The sequence below is a fragment of the Myotis daubentonii genome, chromosome 16 (assembly GCF_963259705.1).
Source record: "Myotis daubentonii chromosome 16, mMyoDau2.1, whole genome shotgun sequence".
In the NCBI taxonomy this organism is placed as follows: domain Eukaryota; kingdom Metazoa; phylum Chordata; class Mammalia; order Chiroptera; family Vespertilionidae; genus Myotis; species Myotis daubentonii.
In genome coordinates this window covers 21,320,958-21,337,270 of record NC_081855.1, presented here as the reverse complement: position 1 = coordinate 21,337,270, position 16,313 = coordinate 21,320,958, and the positions used below count along the sequence as shown (strand labels likewise).

The 16,313-nt window shown below is 51.9% G+C and overlaps 1 protein-coding gene and 1 pseudogene across 1 annotated transcript; one reads left to right on the top strand and one right to left on the bottom strand.

Annotated features, from left to right (window-relative positions):
- Window positions 1-1,392: 1,392 nt before the first annotated feature.
- Window positions 1,393-4,966, bottom strand: LOC132217793 (phosphofurin acidic cluster sorting protein 2-like). Its single transcript, XM_059668239.1, is given in 7 exon segments — window positions 1,393-1,741; window positions 1,743-2,753; window positions 2,755-2,896; window positions 3,394-3,504; window positions 3,586-3,777; window positions 4,179-4,180; window positions 4,338-4,966. Coding segments are annotated over 7 exon segments (2,364 nt in total). The 5' UTR covers window positions 4,895-4,966.
- A 16-nt stretch (window positions 4,967-4,982) lies between these two features.
- LOC132219284 (phosphofurin acidic cluster sorting protein 2-like) lies at window positions 4,983-15,918 on the top strand (annotated as a pseudogene).
- Window positions 15,919-16,313: the final 395 nt, after the last annotated feature.

Here is a 16,313-nt window from a genome sequence, read left to right as displayed (position 1 = left end):
CTAGAGCAGGGGTGGGCAAACTTTTTGACTAGAGGGCCACAATGGGTTCTTAAACTGGACTGGAGGGCCGGAACAAAAGCATGGATGGAGTGTTTGTGTGAACTAATATAAATTCAAAGTAAACATCATTACATAAAAGGGTACGGTCTTTTTTTTTTTAGTTTTATTCATTTCAAACGTGCCGGATTCGGCCCACGGGCCGTAGTTTTCCCACGGCTGGCCTAGAGACATGTCTGTACCTGTCAGGGCTTCTAATATATTTGCTAAATGAATAAGCCCAAACCAGCCCCATCTCAGACAGCTGGGTGACCCTGGACCCCCACTGCTCACCCCTGGCATCTCTGATCTGGATTCACCTGGGACAGGGACCCCTAGTGGGATCTCCAATCTCTTTATGAAATGAGAAAAGAGCTGAGCCCAAGGCCCCAAAGAGAATCACAAATTTGGCAGCGGCTTCCTCAACGGGAAGAGAAAATGACCAATTAGCTCAACCACAGCCCCCCGAGCAGACCTCTCTGCTGTCTAGGCGCCCAGAGAACACTTACCAGGGAGGACCCCAGCGAGGCCCCACAATAACCCTATGAGTTTGCTCCCGGTTCAACGAGGGTTCAGAGGAACAAACACTCAGAGAGTGCAGTGACCTGAAGGCACACAGCCACAGGTGGACTGGTGACCATGTGCTCTGGAGGGGGAGGGGCTCACCTGGTAAATAATGGGTCCCACAGCTGCTGGGTGGTAGCAAATGTTCTGGAGTAACCACAGGAACGAAGGTGGGTTCCCTGCTACGGTATTCAATCACTTTGTCTAGCCAGTGTGCCAGGGCGATGTGCACCATACAGGTCTTTTTTTTGCCCTGTGAGGCTGAAGTTCATTGGGAACCCTTAGGAGGTGGTGCTGGGGCCAGTTGGCCTGTTGGCAGCTGGATCCCCGGGCTGGGCTGACCAGCCTCCATGTTCTGTTCAGATGCCCACAGGCTAGCTCTTGGCCTCTGGCTGCCGAGCTCTGAATCTGGGCACAGGCTGGAGCTGGCTCCCAGGGAAGCAGAGTCCTGGCTTCCAGGAAGGGCAGGTGTTCAAGGTCAGAACCCTTCTCGCTGGGAATGTTGGGGATCCTGAGGCCAAAACACATCTTCCCTGATGCTCCAGCTCAACACTGCCCTCCTGACTCCCACCCGCCAGAGCGTTCTGGTTACTGAACAGAGCAGTGAGGAGCTCCCAGTGAGGGAAACTCCCTGAGGTTCCAGGCTGTGAGCACATTCAAATTTAAAACGGTTTCTGTTTGGGTTTCCAGGGTCTGTGTGTGTAGAACTGAACTGTTCACAGAAAAGCAGCTGGGTCCTTCTGGGCTTGGCCCAGGCAGAGAGAAGGGCGGGGGGCGGGGGGAGGGGCGGGGCTAGAAGGTGGAATTGTTGTCTCCGAAGATGCAGACAGGGAAGTGCTTGACGTGGGAGGACCACTGGGCTGCCAGCTGGAAGAACGTCACGTCGTTCCACTCCACACCGTCGCTGACGACTGGCATCATGCTCTGCTGGTGCTTGGCCTTGCAAACCAGGCGACTGATGCCCTGGATGCACTGGCTTTTGGACTCCACATCCCCGTCCTTGGTTTTCTTGGGCGCCTTCTTCTTCTCCTTGGTGACCACTGTCATGGACGTGGCGGGTGTTGCTGTGGCCTCACCACTGCGGGGCAGCCTTCTGACCTGGACAGACTGGAAGAAGCACGTGAGTGTGTTTGGCGGTAGAGAGTTCTTTCTTCTCCTCCACTCTCTTGGTGTCTATTGGCTGGGCTGCCGTCCAGTAGTCCACCTGCAGCTCCATCATCTCTGCATGGACACTCTGGCTGGTGGAGGACAGGCCCCCACTCACTGACGGCGGGGAGAGTGTGTTGGGTGAGGCCTTCCCGGCAGGGGACAGAAGCTCACTGGAGCATGAGGGGACCGCATCATCTGAGTCTCCTGACATGGCTGCAGATGGTTCCACTCTTCCAACCTTCACCGCCCCCACAAAGGGGAGGAGCTTCTGTGAGGAATTCTCGTCGGGGTGCTGCTGCTTAGACATGAGCATGGCCTCTGCGATGGGCAGCAGGTGGACACAGTTGGCCCCTGTGACGTACTCAGAGATTCTCGACACAACGTCCTGTGTGTCCTGCAAGGTGTTCTGGGACTCCAGGTTGTTGAACATGTCCCACTAGTACAGGTCCTGGAAGAAGTTGTTGTAGCGGCAATCCATGGAGCCCAGGTAGCTGGCCAAGGGATGAGAACCCAGCGGGATGACCAGGAAGCGCATGTAGTCCAGCCATTGGGGTGGCTGCTGGGACAGCTGCTCCACGAAGATCCGCGGTACAGCGCTGAAGTAGGGCTGTGCCCCTGCCACCGCCATCTTCACAGCCGTCAGGGCCTGGGAATTGCAGTTGCAGTATCTCTGCATCTGTGAGACGATGATGGTGAAGGCCTCCTGGACGTCATCTGTGGAGCAAGTGCACACCACGGGCAGCGTGTGCCCCTGCAGGATGTCCGAAAGTAACTGGCCCTGCCAGTCGGAGGTGTTGACCAGGATGATGCTCTCAGGCAGCTTGTCGTGGGAAATGAGGATGTTGTTGAGCTGGTCACACACGGGGTTCCTGGGGACCTGCCGCTGGCTCTGCGGGTCTGGGCCCTCGTTGTCCAGTCTATTGACCCACTCATTCAGGGCTGTGTTGCAGCCCCGGTGGCCAGCCTGCTTCCTCGTGGACCTGCTGGACGGCATGACTAGAGACGGTGAAGCACATTATGGATGGCACCTTCTTGGCGAACCAATGCCAGGCGGAGGACCCTGCCTCCCAGCTGTCCTCCAGCTGTGCCAGCCACCCCCCAGGGGAGCGAATTCTGTGGGCCATTGAGTCAGAGCCACTATCACTTGACATGCTGTCAAAGTATCGCTTGAGCTTGGGCTTTGGGGTGCTGGGGACACTGATATCATCCTCCACGTCTAGGCTACTGTCACTGGAGCTCGCCATAATGTCATGCCGATGGTCCAGGGCCTTCTCCACTTTGGGGACATGCCTCACAAGGGCCTGTTCTGAGGACACGACCTTCTCCGACACTTGGGCCATGAGCATAGATGCCACGGCTTTCTGGTGGTAATTCTGTTGCCTGGTCATGCACCTCCTTCTTACTATCAGATTCCCTTTGTCAAAGTTATTCTCCTGGAACTGCCTGTGGGCGGCATTGTAGCTGGCCGCCTGCTCGAAGAAGAAGCTCTCAGATGTGCTGGCGAAGTCGTTATGCGAGGTCTGGGCCTTGATGCTGCCTGCATGGCAGTGGCCTCGTGATCGATGGGCTGGCTGGACAAGGACGCCATTCGGGTCTTAGTGGCGGGTGTGCTGCAGATCACAAATTTGGAGTCACCGTGGCTTGGCTGCTTGCCTCCCGGGGCCCTCGCGTTCTCAGGAAGGTGGGCCAAACTCAGAGGCTCCTTTTGGATCCTGGCACCGTGGAGGCACCACATCTCCTCCTGCAAGTTGGAGTCTGACAGGCCTTTGATGTATGGCCTGAGCTTGGGATTGCGGCTGCTGAGGACACTGTCATTGTCCTTCATGTCTGGGCCGCTAGACAGGCCTTCGAAGTATGGCCTGAGCTTAGGTATGGGGGTGCTGAGGACGCTGTCATCGTCCTCAGTGTCTGGGCCACTGTCACTGGGGTTCTGCAGCATGTCATACAGGAGGTCCAGGTCCTCCTCCACCTCCGGGACATGCTCCCCATGGTCCTGCTTGGGGTCCAGGACCTCCTCCGACACTTGGACTGTGTGCAGCCATACCAGGACTTTCTGGTGGTAGTTCTGTTGACTGGTCAGGGTTCTACTTCTGAATATGAGATTCCCCTCATCAAAGTCATCCCCCTCCTGGGCAGCGGTATGGTAGCTGGCCTCCAGCTGCGAGAAGCAGCTCTCACACTTGCACTCAGAGTAGTTATCCGAGGACTCAGCCTTGGGACTGGCTTGCCTGGCGCTGTCCTCGTGGTCAATGGGCGGCCTGGACAGGGAGGAGATCTGGACCTTGTCCACCTTGCTGGTGGGTGTGCTGTGGGCCACAACTTCATTGTCGTTCTCACTTGGCTGCTTGCCTCCCAGGGCCCATGAATTCTCGGGCATGTGGGGCACACTCAGAGGCTCTGTTTGGGTCCTGTCACTGTGGCTGCCCCACATCTCCGTCTGTGAGCTGCAGTCTGACAAGCCTTCGAAGTATGGCCTGAGCTTGGGCCTTGGGGTGCTGAGGACACTCTCATCCTCCTCCATGTATGGGTCACTTTTCCTGCGTTTCCCCCTCATGTCAGACCGAAGGCCCCTCTCGGACACTTTGGACCTGTGAAACAGCGCCAGGACTCTCTGCTTCAAGTTCCCTCGTATTGATCGCCGCTGCTTCTTTGGCTTCCCCTTCTCCAAGTCATCCTTCTGCAGGTCCTGTCTGTGCTTTCCCCTGCAGCTGGCCTGCAGCTCAGAAAAGGAGCTCTCATCCTGCCCCTCGGTGAAGTTACCTGCGGACCTGGCCTTGGGGCTGGCCTGCTTGGTACTGTCCTTGTGTTCGATGGGCTGATTGCACAGGGAGGAGATCCAGACCTTGGCCACCGTGGTGGAGGACTCCTTGACCCTCCTGCAGAGGCTCAGCATCTGGCCACACTCGAGGTTTCGCTGCATCACCTCAGCCATGTGGATGGTGCCCGTGGCCAGTGTCCTGTAGCCCAGGACGGTGCTGTTCTTAGAGCGCTTCCTCTGCTCCAGCATGACCAGTAGCCTGTTGCCTGCTCCCTTGAGGAAGTTGGGGTACTGCAGGGAGAAGGTCAGCGCCAGGTCGGTCTGCACTGGCCCACTGCGGGGCAGCACAATCTCTTGGGATCTCAGGATGCCCTTGGAGTCCTGCATCCTCACGGAAATCACCACGGAGTTGAGGTCCTTGGCCAGCTTCTTGAAGATCACTAGCTTCTTTAAAGTGAGACTGCAGCACCTGGGCATGCAGCTGGCGCTGGAGCAGTCCACCTCCCAGGGGGCGAACAGGTTCTGGGGGACCTGTGTCTTCAGCACCGTGGACGTGCTGGCCAGGCCCACAGTTCGTGAGGAAGCTGCAGCTGCTGGCACCCTACCGGTCCTTTTCCTACTCAGGGTTGATGGTTTGTCCTCCTGTGGTGGGACAGAGGAGGGACATGATTGGGGGCAAGAGGTGGGGCATGAGTGATGGAAGGAGAGTGTGGAGGCACAAAAAGTGGCCACTCGCTAACCTGTGATGAGGTCAGGGAAGGCCTGGGTGGTGGTCTTTTAAACTCAGAGACCTAAAGTTATCACAAAGGATATTTTGAAGTTAAAACTTTTTAACTAAAAGCAGTTTCTGGTGGGTCGCCGTGTCATAGGCTGGTATCTTACCTAAAAAAGGCCAATCTTTACCTTAACTGAGGCTGCCTACTGTCTTCTGGAATCTACAAGAACATAGCTTTGGGATGTCAAAGAAACTTTCCTTGTTCTGGACACTCTGTGCTCTGCGGAGACCACAAATCTCCTCATTGTTGTTGAGTTCATTGTTGGCTGCTATATCCTATCCTATATCTCTGGGAATGAAGTATGTCTCTATCATTTTACTTTTTATCCAATCTATCACCAATGGATTTCATGCAACCCACATACATCTCCACTTTTGATTGTAATATCTAAAATAAGGTGAAAACTGCCATTCTCCAGAGCATTATTTCAATCCATTGAGATTTTGCTTCAAGGTTATTGACAGTTTGGCTCAGATAAAATCTCAACAATTGTTCCCAGTTTTGAATGCTTCTTACTTGACATTTACTTGGCACAATACAGCAGGATCTTAGAAAAGCTCACCCAGCACCACCCTGCAGACCTACACCTGGTGCTGGGTCCCAGCAAAGGGCCCATTGACCCACCAGTTCCCTGCCCGTCTGGTGAACTTGTGAGAGTTGTCTCTTGGACCCAGGACCTTCCCTTGCTTGTGCTGCTGACTTCAGTTGAGCCGCATTATTTAATCCTCTTAGTGGAACTAAGGTTAATGGTTGACAGATCCCGGGCTAAGGAGAGACAGGAGGGAAAACGGGCCTGGTTTTTACCCCTGGCTTTTCTATAGCATTTGCCTTTTGAGAGTCTGGGGGGAAAACCTTGGCTGTATAAGTGAGAGCTGATCCTGTTCAGCTCAGAAAATGAAGGGGCACATCCTCTTTCCAGCACGAATCTCAGGTGTTCTGAGACAACTGAGGATCTTTGCGGATGTGTCAGAGGTCATTCCTCACGACATGCAGGAGCCCCATAGGGAAATTCCCACACAACTGTAACTAAACTAACTGGCTCTTCAGGGGGAGCAGTAATCAGGTTTGGTCCACCTGTGCGGGTTGTTGTAGGCAGCAGGGAGAGAAACCGAGGCACATAAGAGGGTTGAATGAGACTCTAGGGGAGTGAGTATTATGCAGCTCAACCCATACAGCAACAAACTTCAACCCACTACATAACGCCCCTAGAAAATGTGCCGAGACTCTACAGATACCAAACAACTATAAAAACAACAGCAACAAGCACACCTATAATTACCATGGGAAGCTGTGTCTCCAAGGCTGGGAACTCCCAGACTCCAGCCCTCATTAATATTCCTAACAGGGAGCCTTGACTTCCTAGTGCTTTACAGAAACGGAAAATTTAACTAGAAAATATCAACTGGAAAATGGCCAATACACAGACATCTTTGGGTGCCTAAATTAATTTTGTGCAGGCAAAAAAAGAAAAAGAAAAAACCTAGAAAAATGCCCACCTGAAAATTAAAGTGATTGAATACATAGGACGCATATCTTGATTTGGAAATTAGAAACTTCTAAGGAGAAACACAGATAAATTCTCTTTAAAAAAGAAATTTCAGAGATTATCTCCGAACTCTCCTGAAGCTAATAAATGCTAACACACCATTCTCCCCCTTCTATAGCACATCCACTATATGTGTTGCTCTCTGAGCTTCCTTGTCCAGATGTGTTCCTCTTCTTCCCTTTCTTCCTTCCCCTTCTGTCTCCTCCTCTGCCCCTCCCTACTGACTTAAGGGAAATGAGAATAGGAATTCTACCAGCTCCCTTTGGAGAAAAGCTGCTCTCAGCCAGAGAGGAACCAGCAATCGTTCTCCATTTTCTCTATGGCCCTGATTGGTTCACAAAGAAATTTAACTGCTAGAACATGTAATCCTGGCTATTCTTACCTATTCCAATTAATATACTCCTGGTTTCTGGGGCAGTTGCTAGAAAGTGGGTGCCTGGTTATGGGGGTTGCAAGTTCTATTAGGAAATGACCTCACTTCCTAGGATTGCCCCCTCTGACTCCCCTCACCTAATAACAGCGATAGACAGTGCTGGGGGCTGCTGACTGCTCACCCACCTGCTCCACGGAACACCCACAGTATACACAGTGACACCAACACATCCTCTCCACAGCCCCCTAGAACAGTGGTCGGCAAACTGCGGCCCCTTGAGTGTGGCTCTTCCACAAAATACCACCTGCCGGCGCGCACCTACAGTGCGACTGAAACTTTGTGGCCACACTCAAGGGGCCAAAGAGCCGCATGTGGCTTGTGAGCCGCAGTTTGCTGACCACTGCCCTAGAAAGCCTGGGCGCAGTCAGGGTCTGAGAGTTGAGGAGACAGGCCTGGGTTCAGATTCAACCCCTCATTCTTACCTCTTCTTGAACCTGTATAAGTCATTGTACCTGTCAGAGCCTATCTCTCCCCTGCCTGCACAATGGATTATTGTAGCATGTGCTTCTTAGGGATGTTCAGGCTCATGAGGGGTAGTAGCTATAAAGTAGGAATAGGACTGTCACAGGCAAAAGTGCCTCCAACCTCCTTTTTCTTCCTATTGTCACCTCCTCAGTGTCTGCTTTTCTACTAATTCCACCAAAACTCATTTCATCTAGAGTGAGTGTGTGTGTGTGCGTGTGTGTGTCTGTGCGTGCGCGCACACACAAATGCTAGTGCTAGGTTGTATTGTGTTAACAGAGCCCTGAATCTCAGTGGTTTGCCACAGCAAAGGTTAATTTCATAGCCATGTGACTTCAATGATCTGATGGATCGAAAAAGAGTTCCTGTTTTTTGGATTGTTCATCTTTTTTCTTCTTATAAAGATGAGAGTAAGGACTCCCAAGCTCTTATATGTCAGAGTGGAAACCAGAAGTCAATATTTTATTTGACAATGGCCTGTGGTGAACATGACTTCTATTTCCCCCTTTCTTGCAGCTGCCAGTTTCCACATCCAGGTGGTTCTGGGAGTGTGGTTCAGGGCCCCAGAGTGGAGATATCTGCACATCTCACTGGCCTGGCCACTGTGATGATGGATGGATGTGGACATGTGAGTTCAGTGAGTTTAATAAAATTCTTTTTATTAGTCACAAGAAAAAACTTCTGTTTTCATATGTCTCTTGGCCTTAAGAAAATATGCTCAAAGTCACTAATCATGTGAGAGATGCAAATCAAAACAACAAGGGTCCTAGTCAGTTTGGCTCAGTGGATAGAATGTCTGCCTGCGGACTGAAAGGTCCCGGTTTGATTCTGATCAAGGGCACATGCCCAGATTGGGAGATTGAGCCCCAATAGGGGGCCACACTCAGGATCCCACATATGGTGGGATTTCTGCAAGAGGGCAGTGGTCTGAGGGCTTCTGCTAGAAAAAAGGGCAGGAGTCAGAGAGCTGTGAATGTGGAGTGGGTGGTGTGGGTGAGTGGGGAGGGGATGGGGCTGGACCACACAGACACTCAGGGGGGAGCCTGTGTTGGGGGGTGGGAGTGGCCAGGGAGGGTTCCATGGGGGGGAAAGGAAACATATGTAATACTTTAAACAATAAAATAATAATAATAATAATTCCCCTTAGAAAAAAACAGGGCTCTTTTTGGGTCCCAGGACAAAGCCCCCCTCTTCCCCCTCCCACCCCAGCCCCCAGATACAGAGAAACAGGCAGGAGCTGCCCAGTATGTCAGGATTTCTCATGTCCAGACCAACTCTGTGGGGAGGTGGGAGCCTTGGCCTGGAATCCTGAACATTCCTGAACTCTGGGCTCTGAATGTCATGAACATTGGGTAATATCTGCCACTCTATGGACATCAGTTCCCCAATTTTCCATTGAGGGTTGGGTTCCGAACTGCATAAGCCTGAGCTCAGAAGAAAGGGGCCCAGCTCCCTCCACCCTGGTGGGTATTGGACAGAGGTGCATGCATGCGGTTCCAACTCTGGGCTCCTTTTCAGACAAACAATGGCCAAATGCTCATCTTACCTGCTGAATGCTCAATCTCTCCCCCATGCCTCTCCATGTCTGTGCATGATTCCACCAGCAGATCCTTTTCCAGAGCCCCCGAGGAAACCTGGGTGCAGCCAGGACCCCAACTTTGAGGACACACCACTGGGTTCATCTCAAGCTCTTTTGGGTTTGGTATCTTGCTCATTTATTTCTAAATACATATTACCCTTCCGGAAAAAGCATGTGTGGGTATCACTGATTTCATAAAACAAACAAACAAAACACCTCTCCCTATCAGTTGAATTGGGGCAGATTTTTATTAACAAAGATATATATTTGCTAATATTCCTATAATATTCCCTAGTTGGAAACAGGTTTTGATTAAAAACAGACATTGGTTAAATACTCCTGCCATTTGCACAGAAGCTTTACTCCGAAGGAGAAGACAATTAGCTGGGTGTGGTTAGGGACAAATAGAGTAGCCCAGTACGTACAGGGGTCTTAGTGGCTTCCCTTTCTATGATAATTTCACCTGCTCCCAAACTATCAGTGAGAAGGGGAAACGCCCATGGATCAACCCTATGGTTGTTTTTGTTTTGTTTTGTTTTTCCTTTTTCCACACCCTATTTCAGTTTCCTATGATTCTAACAGTGGACAGAATTCTCCTTAGGAATTTTCTTGCAAACTTTATTTAGAAAGTGTGCATTTGCTGGCAGAAACCATTAGCTATATTAACTGGAATCAGTTAGAATAGCCAGGATTACATGTTCGAACAGTTAAATGTCTTTGTGAACCCATCAGGGTCACTGAGAAAATCAGGAACATTGCTGGTTCCTCTCTTGCTGAGACAAGCTTTTCTCCAAAGGGAGCTGGTAGAATTCCTATTCTCATTTTCCCTGAAGTCAGTAGGGAAGGGTAGTGGAGGGGACTGAAGGGGAAGGAAAAAGGGAGGGGAAAGGGAGAAGGATATACTGGGGGAGCTAGAGAAAGGGGAAGAATGGGGTGTTGGCATTTATTAGCTTCAGAAGAGTTCAACGACAGTTTCTAAAATTTCTAATTCCTTAATTTTTTAAAAAAGAATTTATATGTGCTTCTCCTTAGAATCTCCTCATTTCCAAATCAAGATATGCTTTCATTCAGTCAGTCAGTTTAATGTTAGACCTGGCATTTTTCTAATTTTTATTGCATGCCAAAAATTAATTTAGGCAAGCAAATAAAACTGCATTTTGGCCATTTTTAAGAGGATATTTTCTAGTTAAATCTTCCCATTTCTGTAAAGCACTTGCAAGTAAAAGCTTCCTATCAGGAGTATTAATGAGGGCTGGGATCTGGCATCTCCTGGCCTTGGAGGCACAAACCCATGTTAATTTTAGGTGTGTTTTGTTGTTGTTTTGTAGTTGTGTGTGTGTGTGTGTGTGTGTGTGTGTGTGTGTGTGTGTGTTGTTTTTATGTTTGTTTGTGTTTCTGATATCTGCAGAATCTGAGCAAATTTTCTAGGATTGTTATGTAATGTAGTTGGTCAACCTGTGTTGCTTATGGTTTGAGCTCCATTTGGCTCTCACCCTTCAAGTCACATTCAGCCCTCTGATGTGCCTCGGCTTATCTCCCTGCTGTCTAACACAGCCAGAGGGTCAGGGAACGCTTGACCAAACCTTTGGGTGCTCCCCCACAGAACCAGTCACTGTAATTGCAGTTGAGTTGAAATTTTGCTTTGGGGCCCCTGCATGTCATGAGGAATAACCTCACACCTCCACAGAGCTTCTTAGTCCCCTAAGAATACCTAATACTCAGGCTGGAGGGAAGACATGACCCTGTATTTTTTGGAGCTGATTGAGTTCAACTCTAATTTATACAGCAAAGAGTTTTTTGCTCAGATTCTCAGAAAGCAATTCCAGTTGGAAATCCACAATTCAAAACCAGCCACCCATTGTTCCTCCTGTCTTGTCTTAGCCTAAGTTCCCTCAACCTTTAATCTTAGTTCCACCTGGAGTATTTCAAAATACAGCTCAAATAAATCTAACCCTCTATCAATCAGCAAGGGAAAGTCCTAGATCTAAGACACAACTCACCCAGGTTCACCTGATGGGTGGGGAACCAGTGGGTTCAATGGGTCTTTTGTTGAATCTCAGCACCTGGTCCACAGTTTGGTCCTGGTGGGGTCTGGGAGGGGAGGCGGGGGCGGGGGGTGGTTCTTTGGAATCCTGACCCACTACGCCAAGTAAATGTCAAAGTAAGAAACACTCAAACCTTCGAGGAATTTTTGTGAGTTTATTTAAGCCCAACTGTAAACAATTGGCGGGAAGAAAATCTCAGCAGATTGAGGTAATGCTCTGGAGAATGGCAGTTTTGCACCTTATTTTATACATTACAATCAAAACAGGAGTTGTATGGTGGTAACATGAAATCCAGTGGTGACACATTAGGGTCCCAGAGAAATCAAAGTGGGGAATCCTCTGTGACTGGATAAACAGTAAAATGACACAGACCTACTTCTTTTACAACCTATAGGTGGATCTAGGATAGTTACAAGTCAACAATGAACTCAGTAACAATGAGGGCATTTGTGCTCTCCGCGGAGCATTGCCTATGCTTTGAGGGGTCTGGAAAAAAGGGAAATTCCCTTGACATTCCAAAGGTATGTTATTGTAGATGCCAACAGGCAATAGACAGGCTCAGTTAAGGTAAAGATTGACCTTTGTCTTTGTCAGGAAAGATGCCAGCCTAGGACATGACTACCCAACATAAACTGCTTTTAGCTTAAACATTTTCATTTCAGAACATCCTTTGTGATAACTTCAGGTCTCTGAGTTTGCAAGAACACCACACAGGCCTTCCCTGAGCTAGTCAGTGAGCATGTGGTCCCTTTTCGCACACACTGTCCATGGATCACACATGTCCCACCTCCTGACAACAATCACTGAGTGCTCCTATAGGGGTTCAGTCTGCACTTCAGCCCCCAACCCACCTGGCAGTTCCTAAGCTGCCCCTGACGGAATGTCTCTCCTCTGTCCCAACACAGGAAGAGAAACAATCACCCCAGAATGCAGAAAGGACCTGTATGTTGCAAATGCTGCATCTTCCTTGATGCCCACAGCCCTGGTCTCCAGCCCACACCACCACCGCACCCCCACCTCCCCGCCCAGACTCCACACACCAATGCCCAAGAACCTGTTTGCTACCCGGGAGTTGGACAGCCCCAGTCTCAGGTTTGTGCCCAGGTTGTGCAACCTGACCTTAATGAAGATGGTGGTCTTCAAAGAGCTGGAGAAGGACCTCATCTCCATGGTGATTGCCATGAAGATGCAGGGCTCCAACCTCATATCAGTGGTGATCACCGTGAAGAAGCAGGGCTCCAAGCACATCCTACGGGCGTATGCTGTTCCCCAGTGGACAACAGGAGACAGACTCGGGGCTCACCTCACTGCAGGACCCCCACTTCCTTAAGAGAGAAGGCAACAAGCTACAGATCCTATTGCACTGGAGGAAGCGCTTTAAGAACCAGACCATCTAGAGCTACAAGATACTCTTCTGTGGGCGCCATCCACATGGCCAAGGTCAGGCAGCGACCCCTCAAGGGTGGCCAGGGGCAGTGCCTCTGCAGCAGCATCAAGGAGGCTTCTGGCAAAGTGGCCAAGATCTGGGTCTGCTCCCTGTCCAACCAGCCCATCCACCAGGAGGACAGTGCCGTACAGGCCAGATGCAAGGCCAAGTCAAGGGTTAAATACTCCGAGGGGGTATATCAGAGCTTCTCCTCTGAGCAACAGGCCAGCAACAATGCCATCCATGGGCTGGACCTGGCTGAGGCATTGGCATGGGGATGCCCAAGAAGCAGAGGCCATGGATATCAGGAAAGACATCCATTACCAGGCCACAAAGTATCAGGGGGAAAGTCGTGGCGTGGCTGGGAAAGGTCAAAGTGTTCGAGGAGGCTGTGGACTCAAGCAGGACACCGCAGAGCATGTCCCCGAGTTGGAGTGGGACCTGGACCTTCTATTTAACACACTGCAAAACCCCAACAACAGTAACCCAGACATGGAGGATGATAACAGCACCCTCAGCACCCCCAAGCCCAAGCTCAGCCTGTTCTTCGAAGGCTGGGCATACTGCAGCTCGGAGACAGAGATAGGGAGCATCCACAGGGCCCAGAGCAAGAAGGAGCCTGCAAATCTGGCCAAAGCGTGAGAGAAAACATGAGCCCCAGGCATCAAACAGCCCAGCGACAGTGTTTGGAACACGGTGGCCCACAGCACCCACAACCCAAGGTCGCCTGGGTCTGTACCTCCTCCATGACTAGCCAGCCATGAAGACAGTGCCACGCAGGCCAGCCCAAGGCCAAGTCCACAGATCAGTACTCTAAGGAGGAGTATGAGAGCTTCTCTGAGCAGGAGGCCAGTGAAGATGCCGCCCATGGGTAGGACCTGGATAAGGACAACTTTGACATGGGGGAGCCCAGGAAGCAGCAACTATTGAAACTCACAACAATGTCCATGACAAGGCATCCAAACTCCAATCAGAAAGTTGTGGCTTGGCTGAGCGGGGCCCAAGTGTCGGAGGAGGCCCTGGACCGTGAGCAGGACCCTGCAGATCATGTCCCCAAGTAGAGGAAGACCCGCACCTTCTGTCTGACATGCTGGAGAACCAGCGACAGCAGCCCAGACAGGGAAGAAGATGACAGCCTTCTCAGCACCACCAAGCCCAAGCTCAGGCCAGACTGCGAAGGCCTGTCACATTTCTGTTCCAAAATGGACATGGGGAGCATCCACGGTGCCCAGAGCCAGGAAGAGCTTCCGAGTCCTAGAGGGTTCGCTGAGGGCTAGTGTGTTGGCGCACGGAGTAAAGGGTCGCGGGTTAAAATCTGGTCATGGGCACACCTGTCTCGATTACAGGCTTGATCCCCAGCTCTGTTCATGGCACATGCAGGAGGCAACCAATCCATGTGTCTCTCTCACATCGATGCTTCTCTCCCTCTATGTCTGTCCCCCTCCCTTCAACTTTCTCTAAAAAATCAGTGGAAAAATTACCTCCGGAGTGGGTTAAGAAAACAAACAAAGCAAAACAAAGGAGCCTCCTAGGCCAGCTGCAGTGCCCGAGAAGACCAAGCCCAGGCAGCAATAGCCAAGTGACAGTGTGTCCCACTCAGTGCCCCAGAGCTGCCACCCAGGGGAGCAGACAGCACCGCCCAAGGACAGCCCGGAGCCAGAGACCTCAGCCCTGGACACGCTCACCAAGAAGCTGCTGCCCAGTAGGCGCATCACCAAGACCGAGTCTCTCATCATCCCCACCACCAAGGCCAAGGGGAAGCATCCCGGACACCATGGCTGGGCAGGTACCTGAAGAAGCGGCAGACAGCACAGCCACAGGACAAGCAAGCCAAGAGCCCAGACAATGAGCGTGGCCAGACCCAGGGCGCCAGCTGCAGATCTCCAGGAAGACCATGTACAACCAGCTGAACCACATCCCCATCTCTGATGACCAGCTGCCGGAGAACATCATTCTTGTCACCACCTCCGACTGGCAGGAGCAGTTCCCCTCGGACATCCTGCGGGGGCACAGGCTGCCTTGCTGTGAACCTACTCCACGGCTGACGTCCAGGTGGCCTTCAGCTCCATCATCTGGCGGATACAGAGACACTGTAACTGTAATTCCAAGCCTCCAAAGCCGGTGAAGATCCTGGTGGCAGGGGCACAGCACTACTTCAGCGCTGTGCTGCGGGTGTTCCTGGAGCGGCTGTCCTACAAGATGCTGGACTGGCTGGGCTACATGAGCTTCCTGGTCATCCCGCTGGGTTCCCACCCCGTGGCCAGGTACCTGGGCTCCGTGCATTACCGCCACCACAGCTTCTTCCAGGACCTGGCCTGGTGGGACCTGTTCCATAATCTGGAGGCCCAGAGCGCCATACAGGACACGCTGGACATCGTGACGAGAATCACACAGTACATCACGGGGACAGCTGTGCCTCCCAGCTGCCCATCGAGGAAGCCCTGCTCTCCCACAAGCAGAAGGGCCCCACCAGGAGTCCTTATAGTTCATTCCCTTCGGGGGAGTGGGTGAAAGTTGGGGTAGTGGAACAGTCCGCAGACACGTCGGGAGACTCAGATGATGGGCCCCCTTGGGCTGCAGCGTGCTTTCCATCCATCCCACTGTCCATACCTCTGGTCACCAATGAGGCCTTGTCACCCCACTCTGCTTCCGGTCAGTGAGTGGGGTTGTCCTCCCCCAGCCAGGGCGATGGCGCCAAGCTGATGGAGCGGCAGGTGGATTACTGGACGGCAGCCCAGCCCACAGACAGGAAGAAAGACCTGCCTACCGCCAACAACACCCTCAAGTGCACCTTCCAGTCTCTCCAGGTCAGCAGGCTGCCCAGCAGTGACAAGGCGACAGCAACACCCACCATGTGCATGACAGTGCTCACCAAGGAGAAGTAACAGAAGGTGCTGTTTTTGCCCAAGAAAACCAAGGACAAGGTTGTGGAGTCGAAAAGCCAGTGCCTGGAGGGCATAAGCCACCTGGCCTGCAGGGCCAGCACCAGGAGAACAGGCTGCGGGTCCTCATCGAAGGTGTGGTGTGGAATGACGTGAAGTTCTTCCAGCTGACAACCCAGGGTCCTCCCGCGTCCAGCACTTCCCGATCTGCATCTCTAGACACTCCGACTCCACCTTCCAGCCCTGCCTGTGGCCCTGCTGATGCCAAACATAGGAGGGCCCAGCTGCTCTTCTGTTAACATTGCAGTTTAGTACAGAGACCGAACCTGGAAACACAAAGAGAAACCTTCTTAAGTACGAATGTGCGCACAGCCCGGAAACTAATTGGGGGCCCCCATTGGGAGCCCCAACTGCTCTGCTGATTAACCAGAACTCTCTGGGGGTGGGAGGTCAGGCAGGCGGTGCAGAGCTGGAGACTCATGGAAGGTGTGTTTTGGCCTCAGGACCCCTAACACTCCCAGCGAGAAGGGTTCTCGCCTTCTCCACCTGCCCTTCCTGGAAGCCAGGACTCTGCCTCCACAGGACTCAGAGCTGGTGGTCAGATGCCAAGGACTGGCCTCCCATTGGGGGCATCCTGAGCAGAACACGGAGGCCACT